Below are 21,691 nucleotides of genomic sequence, written 5' to 3'. Positions count from 1 at the left end.
GGTCCTGTAAATGAAGAATGAACACCAGCTGCTTAGAAGAACAACACTGGTTCATAAAAGATGTGGAAGGATCCTCCAGGTGGTGCATTCAACCATGGCTGACACGGCCTGGATGATCAGGGTCACTAAAATAGTAAGACTCGGAAGTTAAAAGGGGAAAAGGAGACTGCCTTTGACTATGTGAGAATGACTCTCCTTCGCAAATTCCTTACTAAGATAGGCATAAATACGGAAGCAGCTGAAAACTAATTATAGAGCTGTTAAAAGTTGAGATTCAAGCAATCTTTTCAAAAAAAAAGTTTCTTCCAATAGCCGTCAAAATGCTTAAGAATTGCAAGAACTCAAAAAATAAATGAAGAATTGATTGAATTCAGGAACTTATTATGATTCAACAACAGTATTATTTGTGGTCTGTGTTGAATAGAGACTTTGGTAGTTAAAAGGCTTGGATCAAAAAAACGTATTAATTTGCCATTGAATTTGGATTATTTTGAATTAATTAAATTAAATTAAAAAAAATACTTCATAAGTCCCAAAGGTAACCCAAATGATGAATAGCAATGGCCTTGATTTAGTTCCATAAACAAACACGCTGGTACATCCTTTAAGATTTGATGAAGACACATAATTCACTTACACCACACTACAACTGTCAAAGCATCCATCTTTATTCAATAAATAATTTTTTGGGTTTGTTTCCTAAGCTGAAATGTCTCAAGAGGCTGATTTAATAAATTTCAATAATGTGCTGGATTAAAAAAAAGCTTAATTTGAATTTGCTTAAACAAAACAATGACAATGGCTATTTTAATGGAGAGAGGGAGAAAGTCCTAGAGTACCCTCTGCTGCTCTCTATCCATAAATCTTGGATGGCTGTTGGTGAAGAGAGGAGTCATGCATATTTCATGTGTGCCGTGGCTGAACAGCTGACCAGCTGACACTCGTCCTCACAAACGCCCCAAATCAATAAATCAGCAGGTGTGCTGGGACTATGTTGGCTCTAGATGGTGATGAGAAAGCTTAAATTCTTTCTGACAGCATGGCTTTCTTTCTCCCTCTCTCTACCCACACAGAACCGAGAGCCTTCCTGTGACACATTCATGCTCCTAAGTGCTTGCGTGTGAAATTAGCCCAGGGACTTTCACTCACCTCCCTCAAACTCTGTCTGACAGTTCCCAGAGTTTTCCTTCAGGCTTTCTTCTTCGTTGATGATGATGTTCTCAATGTCCTTCATGGTCAGGTGATCACGAAAAGCGTAGAAAAGGATGTGTTTCAGCTCCTCCAGGGTGATCCTCTGCATGTCAAACTGCAGGAGGAGAGAGATGTGTATTAAAATTAACATAAGAGAGACGAGCCTTCTTACATATTTAATAAAAAACTGTGTATTTTTATCGGATGGCTGGCAAGATGATAAATCGCACAAGTTGCAGTGAGGCATTGCAGTTCCTTCCACCAGTCATTTAACAGAAAATATGCTTCACTTTGTCACATTATCACTGAAACATACTGAGCAAAAAACTCCAGTCTTTTGTTCATGACACTTTTTGTGGAGCAACAGAGGCAAAGAAAAAAATTCTGATACATTAATCATCCCACATGTTTGGTAACGTGGAAAAAACGTTGCTAAACTGACTGGGGAAAATGATTGCTTTAAGGTTACACAACATTCAGGAAAGTGCAGACAAGCACTGCCACTGGTCAAACCAAAACAGATTAGATGCTCTCTCATTGCTACAATCAGCAGGGAAAGTACCAACAAGTGCTGAAATATATGATAAGAGAACATTTTCTTTTTATTTTGTGGCAAAATGCTTAAACCACTGAAATAGCAAAAACTATAAAAGTTTAAAAGATTGATTTGTCAGTATTTGTGTCAGCAACCTAATCTTATTTTAATCTTCTGTTCAGGTCTTATGGGAGTCACCCCCACAAATGCATGATCATTCCTCATATACTTCTATTTCTGCTCTGAGCTTATCAACACTTCTCTCTTTCGCTAATCTGTAGGGACAATGGGGACAGTGGAAGGCCTTTGGTTGAGATAAAAATATATACCGGTATACGTATGTTTTTGCACCTAATAATCGAGATGGTAAACATTATATCCCTCAAATGAGTAGCAATAAAATGAGAAAGGAGGTCACTCATTGACTCATTGATTGGCTGGACTAGAGTCAAGGACGGGTTCATGATGGCATGAAAGAACATTAACCTTAAAGAAAAAGAAAAACTGAAAATGGATCAGTATTAGGTTAATCGGCCAGACGGTGATCCCATAATTTAAGAAACTTGATATATTGGACACTTTAGGAAATTTTCAGTTTAACATTGCCTCAAATACATTGAAAAACATTAATGAAGAGGTACCAGCCATTTTTAAAAGAGGGGTCAGTAAGCATCTGGAACCTCGAACATAACTTACATGGAACAGACAAGACACCAGGATACATTACAGTACAAAAACAGTGAGAGGGGAATATTACACACATTCATTATTCAATGCATCATCATCAGTTCAATCCAGGTGGTCATAATTTTATGACTAATTAGTCAAAAAAGTATTAACTCAAAGATGGATGATAAAATCAAAGATAATAAATCATAGATGTTGCAGTAAAGAATTGCAAACCTAAAGTCTTTAGTTGCCCTCAGCACCTTCAGATGAAAGTGGGTCCCTATCCATAAGCACTGAGTTTCTTGGGATTCCCTTTTACAAATTGGACCCCAATATATATAAAAAATAATAATAATGATGATGATTTAAACTGTCAAGTTTTGTAAATAAGTATAATATGAAAGGATAGCATCTCCTGGCCAAGATATATATTGAACATTCACAACTAATGAATGTTAAATTTTTACACACTTTGACTAGATTCATTCTGCAGGTTAGATAAAAGTTTATTGTTTGACATGTTCAGCTGAGATGAAAGAAAATTCAGATGTTAAAAAAATATTGTAAAGCACAAAATGACACAACCATAAATTAAGAAACATTTAAAGGCACCGAACCTCTAAAGGAATAAACTGTATTTATTTGTCATGTTTAAGAATAAATTAAAACATTTGTGCTGAAACCATGCTTGTTCCAGTAACTACAGGCAGATGAAAGGAAGTTTCCAGGATTTTCAACATTGAGAAACTTAAACAACTCTTGTTTCCTCCTGGGGATTTGAGAAGGGGAGCAAGCATCCATGGTCAAGACATTTTCAATCTAAAGTTATAAATTGCTCATCAGATAGTTTAATCAGCAGTTACTTGGCAGTTTGGAAGCTTAGAGATGTGTGATAGCATGTACGTGCAAAACCAGCATTAAGGCTACCTTGTGTAATAATTTGAGGGATTTACTGACAAAGTTGGTATAAATGATTTGTTATGTTTTTGTTTCTTGTAATTCCTGCTTTTATCTTGCATTTGTCTTTATTTGCTTTTATTCTGCCTTTATTTTTCCTCTATTTTATAATTCAAATCATGTAAAGTACTTTGTATTGTCCTTGTACGGAATTGTGCTATACAAAGCAACTTGCCTTGCCTTGACTATGCCACACCTCCTGGGAACAGGGTGTCACATTTTTGACTCGAAAATGGCCCTCTCTGGTCCAATTTGCCTCACTGACTTAAAACTATGTCAACAGACAGATAAGTTGCTCTAATTTGGTCTCAGACATGGACTGTGGTCAAGATAAATGTGGCAATAACTTTTGACTCAATGTTTGGCTCAAACTTCAACATAAATCATCAGATCTGCACCCAGAATGAATATGATTAATATAATTGATTGAGTCCAACTAGCATAGGAATCCAGGCCAACATTCGGTGGTCATGGCAGAACCATTTCATAAATCCCTCTGAATCATTACACCAATCAGACCCAAGCCAAGGTTTGACTGATGATTATGAAATCCCACGCCCTTATGTAACTTTTTAGGACCTACAAACAGCTCTTGTGGCTATAGTTCTACCAACACAGGAAGTAGACAATTTGGATCAAAATGCTGTTTTTATTTTTGACCTGTGAGATATCAGAGCAGCTCCATATGGAGCTTTTGAGTTGCAGACCTGAAAATGACTCAGTGAACACTTAACCCCTTTAATGCATTGCTGCATTAAAGTATATTGGCACCATTTGCATACTGTCTGCTCTTAATCTGACATGAAAGATTGTATTTGTTTCAAACAGGATATGAATGGTCCTTTGCAAGCTAAGATGAGATCCTACGGGTTACATTGGACCATGATTTAACAGTGCGCCATTGAACATTTAAAGATCCATACTTCCTGATGGATCATCAGAAGTCCTGTGTGCATTTTTGATGACAGCTGTTCCACACATCGATATGATAAATTAATAAATGCCCTCTGGCCCCATGCACTTATAACAGGATGTCAGCACAATTACTTGCAGGCGAGATGGATTTAGTCAAAACTTTGAAGGTGTCTCACCTAAAAAGAACTGATGGAAGTTAAGGACTAGAACAGAGGTCCCGGATTAGCGGACAAATTGGCCAGTTTTGTAATAGAGGGGTGATATTATGTGTTTATTGTAAAATGACAGTGAGTCAAACCATCATCGAACCATCGAACTATCATCTCCTGTATATACCAAAATATTCTAGGATCAAATGTGTGGCCATTTGTCCAACTGCTGACATTCGACCGAAACTGGGTCGCCAACAGGGCAAAGACACTGAACACATTGGTAAAAGTGAAAGAAAACAAATAAACTCAAGCCAAGCAGAATATACTGAAAAAAATTCCCTCACAATGTGAGAAGACCAGTTAATTATTTTGTGAAAAGGAGTGTGCAGCATGGTTAAAAAAAAATCACCCTTCTAATTTAATCATTAAATACTGAATATGAAAATATATTGGTGGGAAAAGTTAATCTAAGCATGACAAAAAGCAGATGCTCTGCTGATAATCAAGCTTAAAAGAAACAAACTATATTACATCTTACATATTCTATCTGACCTCTCCTTTTTTAAAGTATATATGAAACAGTGCCAATTAGTTTTTTAGGATAAGATCTTCAACAGACAACTATCACCTTCCATCAAAAAAGAGAGACTGAGATGAAATCCAACCCTAAAATTATTCATCTAGCAGAAGCAATCCAGCAGCATCTGCCACTTAGCATTGCAGCCAACGCCCTGAGGGAGACAGGTCGCCGGCCTAATTGTGTTTACCAAACCTTTACACAACCTTGCTACTGCCTCATGACGACAACATAGTCAGGCATCAAGAGTCTGCCAAAGATCTTCATTTGCCAGAAGAGAAAAAGAGAAACAAGCCAGAGCAGGAGTTTATTTTTTTTCCAGGTAGTATTTCATTTTTATTTTTTTGCTTCCACCAAATTTCTAACACCATGTTAACCTTCAAGCATGGATTGACCTTTCTAGAGAGAGTTGTGGAAGAAAGGAGAGTTGAAAAGAATAACACACCCAGACCTGAAGTGACTCCAACAAAAAAGATCCACAGGCACCCACTGGTGAATGACCTTCAGATTCATGCTGAGCCCCACGCTGCAAACCTTTGGTGCTCTTTGTCACACATTCTTCCCTGAAGTTCAGATTGAAGTGCAATCATAAGCCTGGAGCACACCCTAATGGAGACTTTGGAAAAGCTGAAAATGTCACAACCTGTAACGACCTGCTGTGGTGAAAGCAAAGTTGAATCCTCGACAGAGTGATGCAAGTGGCTGAGACTTTAGTTTCTTTTCCATTGTTATTGTGGTTGTTATAGTATTTTTGGAGACTGTCAGAAATATTTTAAAGCTTCAGTGCAGTTGATTTGACTTAACGGGTTTAAAGCAGACCCAAAAGTAAAAGTCTTGCTTTAGGGAACAAAAAATGATAACCTTTAATAACGTAAACACAGGGTTTTATCAACTGACCTTGTAAAGGAAAGAGCTCTATAGGTGGTTTACTCAAACAAAATCGAAATAATTTATGAAATTTTTTTTCCCTACTTTTAAACTCTAAAAGTATAATTATAAGAAAACTACTCTTGTTTCTTTTTTTTTTTTTTTTTATTTATTACCTGAGGAATATAATTAGTGTAAAAAATCAAACAGGGAAAACTGTGGTCTCCTAATTTTTCATGATATATATTCACAGCCCCAAACACGTGTAGATTACATTACATTAGTACAATATAGGGTTTTTTCTTTCAATAACTTGTCACACAGTGTCTTTAAAACAGTCTTTAAACTTAAATAAATCGATTTGGTTTTAATGTGATAGAACAGGACAACACAATGCATACGTACACATCCTGTGCAAAGAAAAGGATACACATTTTTGGATAGTTTTAATGCTGGGATTATTGTTTAATTCCGGTTATTATGATACTGATAAATGCAATCAAATAAAAAAAATCTGCAGAAGCAATCATGGATCCCCATGTGTCTAATGTAATTGCTGTTTAAATCTAGCTGTTTTGTGAATCCCTAGAGGACATTAAGATGTCCAGCAGAAAGGTCAGGTAGGGAGTTGCGTTGTAAAGAAGTTCTCAAACCTGCCCCTCAAGTACTGCTTGCCTGCATGTTTTAGATGTCTTTGTGTTTCAGCATACCTGATTCAAACGAGTGCAGAATATCCTAAATGACCATCAAGCTCTGCAGAGACCTGTTAATCAGAGGCATGTTGTTTTCAGGTGTGTGGCATTTAGGAGAAATCATTCAGGATGGTACTTGAGTACCAGGAATGAGAACCACTGGAATGAAGCATGATAAGGTTTGAAAATAAATTGAGTCATGCAGTAAGGAATATTTACTTCAGTAGGGAAAAAGAGGTAGATGAGAGTTGGATGTAAATAAAAAAGGGAAAAATCTAGGGGAGGATCCTGTAAGTGCTGTATAATGTTTCTAACTAGGGTATAGTTTTAACTTCCAGCAGCATCAGAAAGCTAAAAAAACACCCAGGGATGCAATTGGTTAGTAGATCAGGGTTGATCAATGCAGTGGCTGTGCACCAACTTCCGCCCTAATCCCTATATATGGCACTATATACCGGTAGTAGTTATGCCATTATAGATGAGTGTTCAAATGTCTGGTTAAAAAAAAAAAAAGTAGTGGACTTAACATTTCCCACAATGCACCTTGAAAAGCGATGAGCATTCATGGTTACTAGACAAGCAAATATATCCCAGATTGCTTTGCAAGAGCTCTTCTCGCAAAGCATTGATTTGTTGGGGCGGCAAGAAAGAACAAAGATGGCAAAAGGAGGTGGAGTTACAGTACATGACTATCTGGGACCAAAAGTAGTGATCATCTTTTCGAACAGTCTATTAACCGAGTTCATTATAAAGTCCACAATATACTCACTGCTCTATAAAGTGATTGAGGGATATAGGGGTTGGGGCAGACTTTCAAACACTATCAGTGTCTTGCACCTTTTAGAGGTACAGTAGCTCCGCTGCATCACACCTCAAACAACTGGTTTATTTACCTCCAGTATGCAGCCAAGTTCTCCAGAGTCATGCTAATGACCTAATTATTTGACTCAGGTGTTTTGTAGCAGAGATCCATCTAAACTAATCAGGGTATTGGACTAATATTAGAGCCCTGGGTTAGATCAAGGCATATTTGCATGTTAGATTGGCCCAGTCAAAGTCCAGTACACAGTCAATTTTCTTCTTAGTAATTCTTGTTCAAGTAAGATGTAGAAACGGATGTTTACAGGAAGTCTGCATCAAGACTACCTGAGCTGGAGCTTTTTTCTTTTTCACCTATAGGTGCCTTATAATCTACTGACTGGGTGGGGCTGAAGAAAAATGTGTTTAAGACTCAAGTTATCAGGGAAATATTGAATATATCATAAATCATTAGACTTCCACAACATAATTATGCACTACGTTATGTTGTATCTTATTAAAACCCTAATAAAACACACTGAGGTTTAGCTGCAGCACAATAAAATTCATAAAGGTTCAAGGACTCTAATCACTTTTACAAAGCATTTAAGATGGTCTCATATGTCAGCTTGCATACTAACTACATCGTAACCTTTTATCTCTCCTAGAAACTCATTATACTCATTATATTCACACAATGTATTTGCTATGCGATCTCTGTGACATATTCAAATACATTTGAATCCAGAAGATCTCAAACTGATGAGAAAACTGTCAGTGAAAAAGGTCCAGGCCTGGTTTAATTTCTCGTTTTTGGGGTGCTGCAGAGATGATATTTGGATTTAAGATAATTGAAGGAAGTCAACCTGAAGAGAAGGCTCTGTACATTTGTGCGGACATAAATGAGGTCCACACATACACATACTGTATNTTTGGATTTAAGATAATTGAAGGAAGTCAACCTGAAGAGAAGGCTCTGTACATTTGTGCGGACATAAATGAGGTCCACACATACACATACTGTATAGAGAGAGGCAACGGGGCAGAAGGTGCCAAGAGCCTGCGTCTGTCCATCTGTCAGGTTCAGCCTGTTGCAGTACGGCCAAATGACACAATACACAAGCAGATAAAATCTATGCCTGCAGCTTTAAGGCACTAACAGTGTCAAATCACCAGAATTAAGCTCAAGAAGACACACCAAGTTTAATACAATGATCTAGGAATATGAATAAATATTGCAAATTGTCCTTGTCAGGGTTGATTTTATAAGGGACAGTCACAGAGGCCAACTCAGCAGCAGCTACTTCGCACAAAAAAGGAGATTAGTTTATTCCATTACTATACTCTGAGATTAACTAGATACATGCAAAGTAACTATGCAGTTAAATTTTGTGATGTAAAATCTTTATGAACTTGGACACACGGTGAATCATTCTAGAAAGGAACAGAAAGAGCCTGATTTCAAGGCAGGACCAAAGTGGGACTAATCCAAGGAAAATTGTTAGAACCAATCAGATAACTTTACCTTTTATTAAAGAAAACATTTTTTGCTTTACATCTATATAGATTTATATAGATATAAAGCAAACATATTTTTCTTTAATAAAAGGAAAAAAATCCTATGGCAGCCAGAAATGGAAAGCTATATCCAGTTTATTTGGGGTATAATGAAGAGTATCATTAAAGCATCATTATACTGGATAGAAACATACATCCATCAAACAGGCATCTGAGAAACAGAAATATCTCAGTCTTAGGGACAGAGCATAAAAACCATTATATAAAGATAAAGTTTATCTGCTGACAAACTTTCAAAATAAAAGAAAACTCTACCAGGTCCTCCACAGACTCCTTCACAGTGTATCTCCTCTTTCCTAAATTAATATGACACATAACCTTTCTTATCCAGTCTACATCTGCTGAAGGATGTGGAACCCTTACATCTTCTCAGTGTGTGACCTCTATAGAGTCCTCCTCTGTAAAGTCATGTTTATTGGTATCAAGGGTGTAGAATTCATTGTCCATCTCAGTGCAAACTTCTATTATCACATTTGTTTTTGTAACAGAACTGTTACAAGCCGAGATGGTGAAATCAAGAGGCCTCTCTGAATCTAAGTATGTAATTTACAATTTATGTCTCAGATATAGTAAAAAAATGCTAAACATAACTCATTATTAAATAGTGTAGTATATTTGGTTTACATAGTTTCCTGTTTCCTGGAGTTTTTTCACAGATATGTTTTGGATAAGGATTTGCAATTTCATGAAGTTATAAAGCAAAGGAAGATCAACTGTGGCAGAGCAAGAAATTCATTATTACTGAGCTAAAGTGTTAGAATTAGAATTTAAAAAAGGCCTCAGGTTAATAAAGATGTTTGCAGACTCAGAAAGTTGGAAAAATCTTAGAAACTGTCAGACGAGGAACAAAACTTCAGCAAGATCANAGTGTTAGAATTAGAATTTAAAAAAGGCCTCAGGTTAATAAAGATGTTTGCAGACTCAGAAAGTTGGAAAAATCTTAGAAACTGTCAGACGAGGAACAAAACTTCAGCAAGATCAGTGAATCGGAACTACAAAAGCAAGACATGAAAGGAAATAGCACTGATGTTACAGCGGTAAGGGTATGATCAATGCTTCCATATATAACTATATTATCATGGTTTTCCTCTAGTCTCACAATGAACTAAAGCTAAGAGAAATATATATATAAAGACAAAAAAACTCACACAACTATTAGTTAAACCATCTTTGCATTGTAGAAATGATGAGGTCGGTTTTTGCCTTAAAGCTTTCTTTTCTTTTATTAAGCAGATTTTCAGCAATGCAGTGAAACAATATAATAAATAAGCATCAAAGCATTATATGCAGCATGTTATTTTGGATTCCTACATTCAAAATGTTGACCCTGGAAGGTCATACCTCAATGGCAAAAGTTCAACAACTAAATATTTATTATTTCCTGTATATATTTCTCAATTTATTCACTAAACCAGCTGTGATCAGGATGGTGTTTTGTTCTATGTGTGTTTTCTAAAAAAAAAAAAAAAAAAAAAAAAAAAAAAGCATTGTCAAACAACATATTTATATCCCTGAATCAATTGAATTTCTATAGGATTATAGATAAAAAGGGTTCCAAGGTCAAAGGTGAGAATTTGTAAAGAATCTATATCTGATGTCAGACTATGTGAATGCAGCTCATAATGATCTTTGGTCAAACTATACATCCCAAAAAGGTGTAACATAAAAAAGAACCAAACATGTGGCAATAAAATTATGCTAAAATTACCACAATCCAGAAAGTTTGTCTATTTTAACCAGAATTGAAACATTGTAATGAAAATTAAGACATTAAGAGAAATAAATTTAATAGAGAAATTACTTTTCATTAAAATGTTGACTGCAGACAGACAGACAGATAGATGATTAGTTAGACATCACTCCTTTGAGTCAACAGCAGACTCACTGAATAGCCTATTTAAAAATGCATTGTCAGTATTTAGGCGAAAATATGGAAATCATAAGGAGTATGGGTCTTAAAATACACAATAGAGTTAAGGACTAGATGAAAACTGGAAGAAGAAATACTAAAGAAGTGATTAGTTGATGGAGACGGGCTTCAGATCTGAAGGAGCCAAGCCAAAAGGGAAATAAGGAGATCAGTTACTGTAGCTCAAAGCTTAAGTGACTGATGCTTTTATATAGCTTTACAAAGTTTTATCAAAGGTGTGCCACATCAAAGGTGTCAGGAACTAATGTCTGATTGGTAAGTTTACTAAATGTCTCAATTTTAAAAACTGTTTTAAATTAATAAGCTTTCTAAATGCAAGTTCATCGAGCAGGTTCCACATTAACACATTTTCTTCCTCGTTAAAGCAAACGCACCGAATCTTCATCGATCTACGCTTTTAAACAACCTTTCCGTTCTGCTTCAAAGGCCCTGAGCATTCAGGAGAAATTTATGTCTCCATTACCACTGCATTGCCCAGCAGTCAAAAGGCAGGAGATTCATTTAGAGAAAGAGAAAACTTAACAGGCACCAAGGGAGTAACAACTAACAGGAAAATGGATCAGAGCTCATACATACCCAGGACGAGACAGGATTGATGGTTTGACAGAAACAATTAAAATGAAAATGGCCTTTTATTTATTTTTATTGAGTTTTTAAAAAAGTCTACAAACTTATGTCTAGTTAGTGTTGGAATGGGTTTCTTTTTTTCTAGGACTTGGACTCAAATAAAGAATGTCAATATTAACTAAAAGTCAGGTAAATTGCATTCTGTGAGGACAGAAACATATACTGTCCCTTTTCTTCCAGAGTTCATTTCATTTTGCTTTCAGTTTTAGTCGAATCCCTGCAGACTGTGAGCAACGGATCAAACCGACAGCAGCCAAAGGCAAAATAGGGAAAGACATGGAATTGGCTTAAACTACTTATCATTAGTGAATTACAGTTACTTTAATTAATCAAGGTAAATATATCCCATTAACCTGGACTAGAGCAGACATTAAGAGTTCCCCGGGGGTCACTGAGAGGAATCAGCAAATCTATAAACTCTGCCTCCTATAATTTCTCATCAGTACTGAGGATCAATGAAGAAGATAACAGGAAAGACTCCAGAGGAAACATTCACAGCAAGAAAGTGCTGAAAATGTGCAAAAGAGAAAGAAAGTAGATGAATGAAAATATTCAGCAACATTTAAATATAATCAATGTCCACCCAACCCAAGAATATCGTAGAACTGAGCTACATAAACAACATTTTTTTCCAGTCATAAAGTACTAAAGTAACCCAGTATAAATGGTTCCATAGACTTTAAGCTTAAAATAAAACTTTTAAAATATAATCAACTTTAATGGTTACTGCAAATGATGAAATTTGACCTCTGAATTTAAACCAGTGGAACACAGACTGGAGCTGAGGGTTTGTGGTCTGCATATCTTCTCAGAAACTAAACACTCTGCTTCAACTACTAGGCACATTGTTGCTGCTTCTGTGTGGTTTAAGAGAAAAAGCAACAGGTGCAATTCTTCAAATGCACCTCCTGAAGAATCGCCATCAAAGTAGGTATTTTGGTGAGTTTGGTTGTGTTTTACACAATGTAAAGCCAAATATGCATGAGAAATTGCCTTAAAAGAAGCAACACTACAGTCCATCAATATATGAAGCCTTATAAGGCCATATCCAATCCATTTAAATGTCTATCAGTCTGTAGAAAATATTTACCATTAGGACACCATTCCATACTGATGTCAATCATTTCAAAAGATGATGTCCTTTCCAATGCATTGCTATTCAGAGTATCCAATATATCTAAAGACATTAGTGGTTTGGAGAGCTTCTTGCCACATAAACACACCAAACAACGGTGTGAATAATGAACAATGAATTCGGGTTCGATCTCTTTTCTCACATTCAGCTGCTGAATATTTTTTTCATTCATCTAAATATAATTTTACACTGTGATTTAGTCAGAGGATTTTTTTTTTGATTGGCAGATTCCTTATTAAAATTCGGTCCCCTCGGTAACAAAAAAATGCTTCTCAAATACGTGGGAGTGCGCGACTTAAGTTTAAGCGACTGTGCAGAAAATGCAGTAATGTGCTGCTGACACTTCTCAGAGCTGCGGTCTGGATGAGAAAGCTCTGTAATGATGTGACTCACCAAGGTAGTCAAGCTGACTCACATGCAATTAAAGCAGTATGAAACATAAGGAGAACGGATCTGAATGAGGAAAAAGAAGCAAACTGTCACTGAGGTCCTCTGTATTATGCAAGGAGACTAGAAGAAAGAGAAATGCCAAAAGGTTTCAGTTTGCACTTAGGAGGCCTTTGGTTTATTTGCAGCATTTAGACAAAGAGTCATACTTAAAGTAGAATGTTTCTATAGTGCATGGAAAGTCAGTTTTCAGGCTGCCAAACTATATTTTTCACTCTTTGGAGAAAATTTATAAAAATGTAGACAGTTTTCCATTTCTTGCAGCTGTTGTGCTCTATGTGCTTAGTTTCTGCACTAGATTCTCAGGTACATTGCATTCCCTTTTTTTGAGAATTTACAGCACTAGTGGCTTGTTTTTTTCGACAGTAGGCTAACAGGAAAGGGGTTACGAGAGAGGGGGGAAGACATGCAGCAAAGGACCACAGGTCCGATTCAAACCCAGGTGAGCTGCATGGAGGACTAAGGCCTCCGTAGGTGGGCCGTGCGCACCAACCACTGCTCCACCAAAGCACAACAGGTACACTGCATTCCAAATAAACAAGATTGAATCACCTTAACCAAATCCAGCAAATGGGAGCAATATATGCTTATTTTTTTATCTATTCAGCCATAAATATATTTTCTGCCAAAAACACAGTAGAAGAGATCCACACAGCAAAAAGCTTTACCCTTTTGATCTATTGTTTTAAAAGTAGATATTTGCATAAGAGGAATAACACCAGAATGCCATCTCTACATGCAAAATTGGTCACCCTCTGCACAACAGCCAACATAGAAAATAATTGCTTTGTGTCAAAAAAGATATTAGTTGTTTACTTCACAAATATATCCATGTTTTTTTTTTATCAATATATTATCCAAAAGGACATCAATCTTTTTAAGGCTTAGAGCTTCTTTATTAGTACTAAGTCATCGGAAGGGCTACTATTACTGACCTATGAATGGAGGAGTCAACGTTCACCTAAACTTCAGGTATCATTAATATATTTTTATTTTTTCTTGTAACTTTTTATTATTTTTTTTACATATCATTTTGAAATCTTTATAATTGCAAGGGTCATTAAAAAAGGGAAACAGAATGAATTAAAACCTCAAACTTAGCCCACTGGGGATTTGTGCTGTTTTCAGAAAACACTGAGGGCCCCCCATGTGTTCCTAGAGGGGCCCCTGGTAGCCGTGGGCGCTGTCTTGCTGACCCTTGATCTAAAGTATCTATTGGAGAACTTTAGAGTCAAAAGCATAAAACTTATTTTTTCTAAATCTTAGGAAAACATATGATTGTAAACATAATCTTCTGCAATATCAAACAATATCCCATCGTTTGAATAGACTATCAGCACATGGCATTTTTTTCATATAATGTAAACAGTTACATTATATGTAAATGTTGATGATCTCTTGTTGCTGGTTTGTTTGGCAAAATCTTTTATTAAATTTTTGACATCAGGGTGAAGCCTTACTGAAATGAAGGCTTCTGATGGACGTACAGGCAATGACATTGAGTCCTTCGGTCAAGTATGCAAGCTGACATATGACACCATCTTAAGTGCCTTGTAAATGTCTTTCAAGCCCTTGAACTGTGATGAATTTTGTCATGCTCCAGCCAAGCCTTAATGTGTCTTAGGCTTTTAATGTGATATTACATAATGTAGTTCATACCCACTAAACCTATGACGTCTGACTAGCTCTATTGGTTAATAATATATTAGAGATGCCTACGCATCGTACCAATAAGATCAATATTTGAATGTCTTGAACTGGCTTTTTTTTTTTTTTTTTTTTTTACATATAAAGACGTGAAAGACAGGTGCAGATACTTGTTTAATTATCCTACCATATCCAATGCCCAAAGAAACACATCTATAGAATTTATTTTCTGGGTCACCTTTACACATCTGGTCCCTGAATGTGCAGAATGACGTACCAGATGATAAATTATTTTACAGCATCTACTACATGTCTAATTCTGACCAGTAAACAGTAGATTTAAATCAAATCTATTTGCTGTAGACTTCTTGAAAATGTGTATAATTTGCAACTAGACTAAACTTATTAATTTATTGAGCATTTTTTCTCTCCCAGCTGCTTTCATATTTAGGGTGTACGACAGTCAGAAGTAACCAGGAATGGAATCCCCATCTGTTGCATTACTGATAAAGATTTAAACAACTTTAACATGGCAGCTACATTGGCTTTACTGTATGAGTATGTTTCTCTTAAATCAGACTTTTAGAACTTTCTTTTAAAGATTTCATTTCGTTTAAATAAAATATTACAACAAATACCAGTAAATATACTAACAGCATTGATAGAACTGTACTATGATTACAATTTATTGATTAAACTAACTGAACTGAAGAGTAATATTAAAAATAAGGTAAAAAAAAAAAAAGATTTCCATTTATTGCACTTACACCTTTATTTATATGAGCTGGAAGTCTGTGCCTATAAAGTTGTTTGTCTCCTGTTATCCCATCAAAAGTAAGAACCTCACAGTATGATTCAACGTAACTCTGAATAACTGAAGTACTATTTGATCTCAACCCAACCAATCAGCAACACTCTTGCTGAACAGCATGGCTTTATTCAAACACCTATTGCCTCAATTTAACTCTGACTAAAGCTCAACTGGCAGAATGTCAATCCACTCTTTATGCATGTGTTTACCAGCCTGTGGAACAAAAAAAAGAGCTGTTGAAAAATTGTGTTTGTATCCTACTCTTATATTCAGGGGTCGCCACAGTAAGTAATTTTGACAGGTTGGTAAAAATGTAATATCCAGATGTTCTTCCTGATGCCATCAAAATTCAAACCCAAGTCAAGCTCACTACAGTCAAACCCTTAACCACTACACTATAAGGACAGTGGAGCTTTTTTTTTTTGAAAATAACAATTTTAGACCCCTGAAGCAAACATGCCATGCAGCATTGAACCATCTAAAATGGGTGGGGTATGAATCTGACATCCTAAGCTTGTCTACAGTGACTAGATTTACATTTAGCATCACTGCAGAGGTTGAGGTTAGATGTGCCATAAGTGTTGAAAAAATACATGATCTGGCATTTCATTCTGCACTTTCAGGGGAGCAGGATTTGACATGCAAAATTAATCTAGTGTTGAAGATCAAATGTCTATAACGAAGCGTCAATGATGCAGCCGACTCCCTTCCTCTTTGCCCTGTTGCCCCTGATAGGCGAGACACAGATCAGATGAAGCCATCTTACGTGGCCACTCCCTCCGGAGAGAAGTCTGATTTTTTGCCTTCTGACTAGTGTCTTTCTCATCATGATCCTGTCTGCTCTGAGGAAGGTGAGAAAAACTATCCAGTTTTTTGCCTGGTTGACCCGTCCTGTGCCGGCTATGGAACAGTTCTGGCCGACTGTTTGCTGAGATGCCACTAGGCAGCGCTGAACTGTTTTGATGCTGTGCTGCTGCCTGTCTGAGCTGTTGCTACTAAGCCATCAGTCACCACTCTGAGGAGACATCTTCACATAGCTGCTGTGAGTGATCAAATTAAGCCCTGCAGATCTTCTCCTGTTGTCTTACATGGAATAATTAAAGTCTTTAATTCAAGTCTTTACAAGAGCTGCCAGTTGGACAAGTAGATTGGGTTCCCGAGCCGAACTGAACCAAATATCGTCCTCTCTTACCACCAAGCCATATGGTGCTTATTGAGGTACTAAGCTTGGGCAAAGCTACAGTAGAATAGATATTTTTGAATGTATTGTGTTTTATTTTAAAGAAGCTTTTTAATTCAACTGCAAATGGCTTTAAAGTTGTAGGGAAATGGTCGTCTCAACCGTTGCAGTTCCGAATTCTCCCGAGTGGTGCACGACTTTACACGAGTGAATAAAGTGAATGCAATTGGTCGTTTATCAGGAGGGCGGGATTGTTGTGGGGGAAGGTTCGCAAGCAAGTTTGATTATGGCCGGTTTCTCAGAAGCATCGTTGTTAACCAGTTAGCAGCTTAGTGCTAGTAGGTTCCCAATGGAAATTCCATTGGGACCAAGTAGCACTAAATTGGTGACTTAAAAAATGACCCTGTCAAGGAACGCTATGGACAGTGGAAACATGCAAGAGGAGGAGAGTTTTATGTCGGAGGTCGCGGTTGAGTCTCCTCCATCTCCTTTCAATGGAGCGCTCACAGAGCTCAGAGTATTAGGTGGAATGGATGAATGGCAATCGACAGGCAATCTTCAGAATTTAGAGGAGAAGCACAGCCCTCTGCAGGTGAAAATGAGGAGAACACTGTAGATGCTTTCCTGCCAAATGCTGAAAACATCCCCAGTCGGCTCCTCCCGGCCCCCTCTGGCTTTCACACCTTCTCCAGCATCATCTGACGCTGCGAAACCAGCCGATGGCACCACTGCTGCTTCAACCATGGCAGCCTCTACAACCCAAGGGGGCTACCACCCTCACATCATCGTGTTCATCATCCTCTTCCTCCCCTGAGCCAGGAGAAGCGAGTGTTTCAGGAGCTGGAGGCAGTAGTTGCAGATCAACAACTGCTGATTACCTTATCAAGGCTGAACTTTAAAAAATGAAATTGTCTAGAGAGCTGTTCTAAATTAATTTCTTTTTGTTTACACTTGTGTATACAAAATGACAAAATAAATCTGTCTAAGTGTAAGTCTAATTAGGTTAAAAGTTCTCTTTTCTGTTTCTGTTGTTCAATAAAAGTATGTTTTAGGATCATTTTACCTACATTATACTTTTAAGCATCACTATATGGCCCATTTACAGATTTAATGCATAATTTAAAAAAAAAAAAGTTCCGAAGTTAAGAGAACCGCAGCAATCAGCGGAGCTACGACAGCAGCCCTCTCTTGGCATAGCCATGTGAGAAGGATTGCTGGCTATGATAGCGATATTTTTGATTTATTTGACAAAATGGTCATTTGATTTGTGTTAATCTGACTGTGTTAATTATTATTCCCCCACTAAATGAGAAAAGGCAGAATTTTATATTATCTCAATACTATAAATAACAGGAGGTGAAAAGCAACTCCAGACTAGCCGAGTGTGTGGTGTCGTCACGAGTACGCTTCTGTTTCAATTGACCCATATTTATGCTGCATGCTCCCGTTCTCACCAAGTCCACACTTTTTTGTGTTCTTCCCAAGAACATACTTGGCGAGGACACAAGTCCATACTCGCGTTCTTGTGAATTTAGAAACAGCCACCAATTCACTCTCCAACTATTCACCTGTAACGGTGACCACTACTCTGCAAGCGCTGTGTGTTTCTGTCCCTGTTTATTGTCCACTTTGTCTAAAGCGTCAGCGTACAAATGTTGGATTTGGCTAGCATTGTTAGCTTCAAGCTACCTAATCTTCAGCCATCCATATACTGTACAGTACATTGCGGCAGCCATCCGAGTTTTACAACTCTTTGTCTCTGCTCGCTACTACTCGTACTCTAGCCAGGTTTTCTGATTTCTTATGAGCTAACCCATTTTGCTCTAGTGCTGCTACATTTAAATTCCTTTCTGAGTCACTGTTTATTATTCACAGTAAAACTGAATGAAGCTTCACTTTTTCATTCCAGGTAAGATCTCAGCATAAGTTGCTATTCTCATTTATCTGCAGCATGAACATCATTTAGTAACATTCTTAGATCTCCTTTCTCCCTTTTTATTAGCTTTTCATGTACCTTGTGCTCATTTACAGTAGTGTGCAGTGTTTGCGTAGTTATTACATACAATAATACTGTCAAAAGGATTATTAGCCAATAAAGGTACCAATATTTTTTAACCCATGGTTGTCTGTGATTATTTGTACAGCGAACGACTTAGCCAGATCTATCCACCTTTATGGTTAACGCTTGAAGAAACAGAGGCTGCTTATGCTTTGGCTAATGATTAGTAACTCTGCTGATAACCATAGTCTTAATTAGTAAATTGGTGAATGACAACACTAAAGATCCTGGTGAATAAGCAGAGTTTTGTTATTATCATTTAACAACTAATCATATTTTATTTTCCCTTGATTTGAATGAACTATTAATAAACTATCACTTCCAGTCCTACTTAATTAAAAGATGCATTATCCGCTATTAAAATTGCACAACACTAAAATGGTGTCATATAAACAGATTTTTGGTAAGGGCTGACCATTCCCTACTGTATGCGCTTTACTGACTTCTAATTTGCTCCTAAATGTGGTGACAAACAAATAAAACATTGGTGAAATATAAAAAAAAACACCTACTAAAACAACTATATTTCTAACTATTTAATTTTTTTAACTGTAAACAATCTAGAGGACATTAATCTGGGTCTTGCTGTAAATGTAAAGAGAGCTCGGGACGGTAGAAATCTGGCAAGCAATCAAAATACTGCTTTTCTTCTGCTCTCGTTGGCATAGCAGGGCATGAAAAAGCTTGGTGAGATTGTGATAAATGAAGTCATTGCACTTTGATAATTCTTTATCTCAAGACCTACGAGCTGGAATCTGAACAGAACAACATAGGAAAGATCAGACAGTTAAAGGAGGCAGATTACGTAGGGAAAGGAACGATGTAAGCATGTGGAAATCTTTGTGTTTGTGTGTGTGTGAGTGTTGGCATTGATTAGCTGCCTCTGACGTCACGTCTCCAGGCCACCTTAATGCTAATCAAGGCCAAGTCTGCCAAAGGAAATACGATTTTTTTTCCCTTCCCGTCTTCTAAGCAATGCAGATCTCATGTATTTTGCACCCTGCTCAGCTGCTGTTAATCTATCAAATACCCAGCAACTATTTGTCAGAGGAGCTGGCACTTCTCAGAGTACCTGCAGGGTGTATGAACTCTGTAAGTCAGCACCTCTGTAGGAAACTTCTTATTTCAGTTTCAGCAGTTTTGACTTGGAGTTTAAGAAACGACTGCTATCATGCATTAATTAGGGTGAAAACTTTGAAGCAAACTAAAAACTGGACAATTAAGTGTTGCCAGAAAAAGGAAAGACAGACAAATAGAAATTTATATCAAAATATTCCAAATTAAAAGTGGAGGGCTCAAAGCCAATAATCCAGCTATGGTATCTTGGCAAACCGCAGCAAATATCCGTATAATGCACATTCTTGCCTCTATCAAATGTCACGTTGAGGCACCTTCTGTATTTGCTGAAGACCAAAGTCAGACGAATCTCTCATTTCCAGTCTTAGGAATTCTCAGGAGGTGACAGCTCAGGATGAGGTTATTCTTTCACCTGTCTCTTGACAGAAAAAAAAAACAAAAAAAATTTGTAGAACATGCATTATTCATCACAGATGAGTCGTTCCAAAGTCAATATGAATTCAGATTGTCCCTTGGCACAAATGACTGATAAAAGGAAGATTAATGGCAATGATTTAGGAAGCGAATCATCTACAGTTACATACCAGACAGGCAGCATGACTAACTGTCAGGAGAAGGAAAATATGAGCAGTTTGGGAGACAAGACAAAAGTCTATTTTCTGGTACTAATTAAAAAAAAAGGTTTAATTATGGTTCTAGTTTTATTCCCAGTGTTTTCTAACAGTCTATCAGAAAACCCAAATTTTGTTGAAATAAAAAAAATACAAAAGTAAAAACACTAACTTTGCTTTAATGGTATCAACATTTAGATTAGCATTCCATCATAACATTAAAGAAAAGTCAGGTACCTTAGATACTTGATGTTATGTTGGAAATATTAACGGCAACTTTGAAATCATAAACCAACAGGATCTTTAATGGACTATTCTGGTCTCTATTTTTTCTCTAAAAATGTCTCTATTTTCAAACCCAAACTTTGAGTCATGATTAAAAGTTGTGGTGAATCCCCAGTAGTTAAACCACTGATTATGAAGTACTGCACCATCTTGAACTTAAACTCATCAGCTCATACTCCCTATGTTTTTATATTGGCAAGCAGCATTTAGTGCATTAGTGCCACTAACTGAAATGTCCACCCGCTGTTGAATCTTCTATCATCATAGCAAAAAACACTGAAATTAAGATTTAAAGTTTTAAATCGTTAATATGTGCAGTTTTACAAACATAATTTGCCATTTGCTTTTAAATGATGTTATATTTAACACGCTTGACTTTTAAATCCATCCCCATCAGGACCTCAAAGTACTGTGACAGAGAGTTTACAACAACAGCATCAGGGCTCAGGAACTGTCACTCTTAGAACTTGAGATGTGTGCACTGTGCTGACTTTTCTAAAAAGCAGCTAAATAGTCAGTGTTTCCAAATGACAAGCTGGTAAAGGCTACGTAATACCACCATCTCCAATGAGCCATTCATTCAAAAACAAAAACAGAAATTAACCTGCTTCAGTGAGACATGGAGAGAAAGCAAAAAAGGGAATAAGTTAGGGTTGTAAGGAGTTCTGGTCCATCACTGATTGGGTGATTTTTGTTAAAGTTGCAGGGAAATCATATTTAAATGTCAAATCATTCTGGCTTAAAGATATATATAAATGTACTCTTTATCAGACTATTTTGTCCCAAAATGTATAAAATTTCTATTTAAAAAAAAAATCCTGTCTTAAAGGGACACTATGCAACATTTTTCAGTTAATCAATGTGTTCCATAACGTTATGGATGACTAAATGAGTCATTTCAGGTTGAACAAAGGTATTCTCGGCCGCCCTGGTGGTCTGTGGGGGAAATAC

General features: G+C 36.9%; 1 protein-coding gene across 2 annotated transcripts in view; it reads right to left on the bottom strand.

Annotated features, from left to right (window-relative positions):
• LOC107097061 (calcium-binding protein 8) overlaps positions 1-21,691 on the bottom strand; it is a 102,873-nt gene that overhangs the window by 8,066 nt on the left and 73,116 nt on the right. For both annotated transcript variants that reach the window (XM_015394039.1, XM_015394038.1), the window contains exon 5: positions 1,150-1,306. In XM_015394039.1, coding sequence (XP_015249525.1) covers positions 1,150-1,306 — 157 coding nt within the window. The remainder of the gene's footprint in view (positions 1-1,149; positions 1,307-21,691) is intronic.

The sequence above is a fragment of the Cyprinodon variegatus genome, unplaced genomic scaffold, assembly GCF_000732505.1.
Source record: "Cyprinodon variegatus isolate N-32 unplaced genomic scaffold, C_variegatus-1.0 Scaffold668, whole genome shotgun sequence".
NCBI lineage: Eukaryota > Metazoa > Chordata > Actinopteri > Cyprinodontiformes > Cyprinodontidae > Cyprinodon > Cyprinodon variegatus.
The sequence above is the reverse complement of the archived record's forward strand: the minus strand, read 5'-3'. Positions and strand labels throughout refer to the sequence as shown.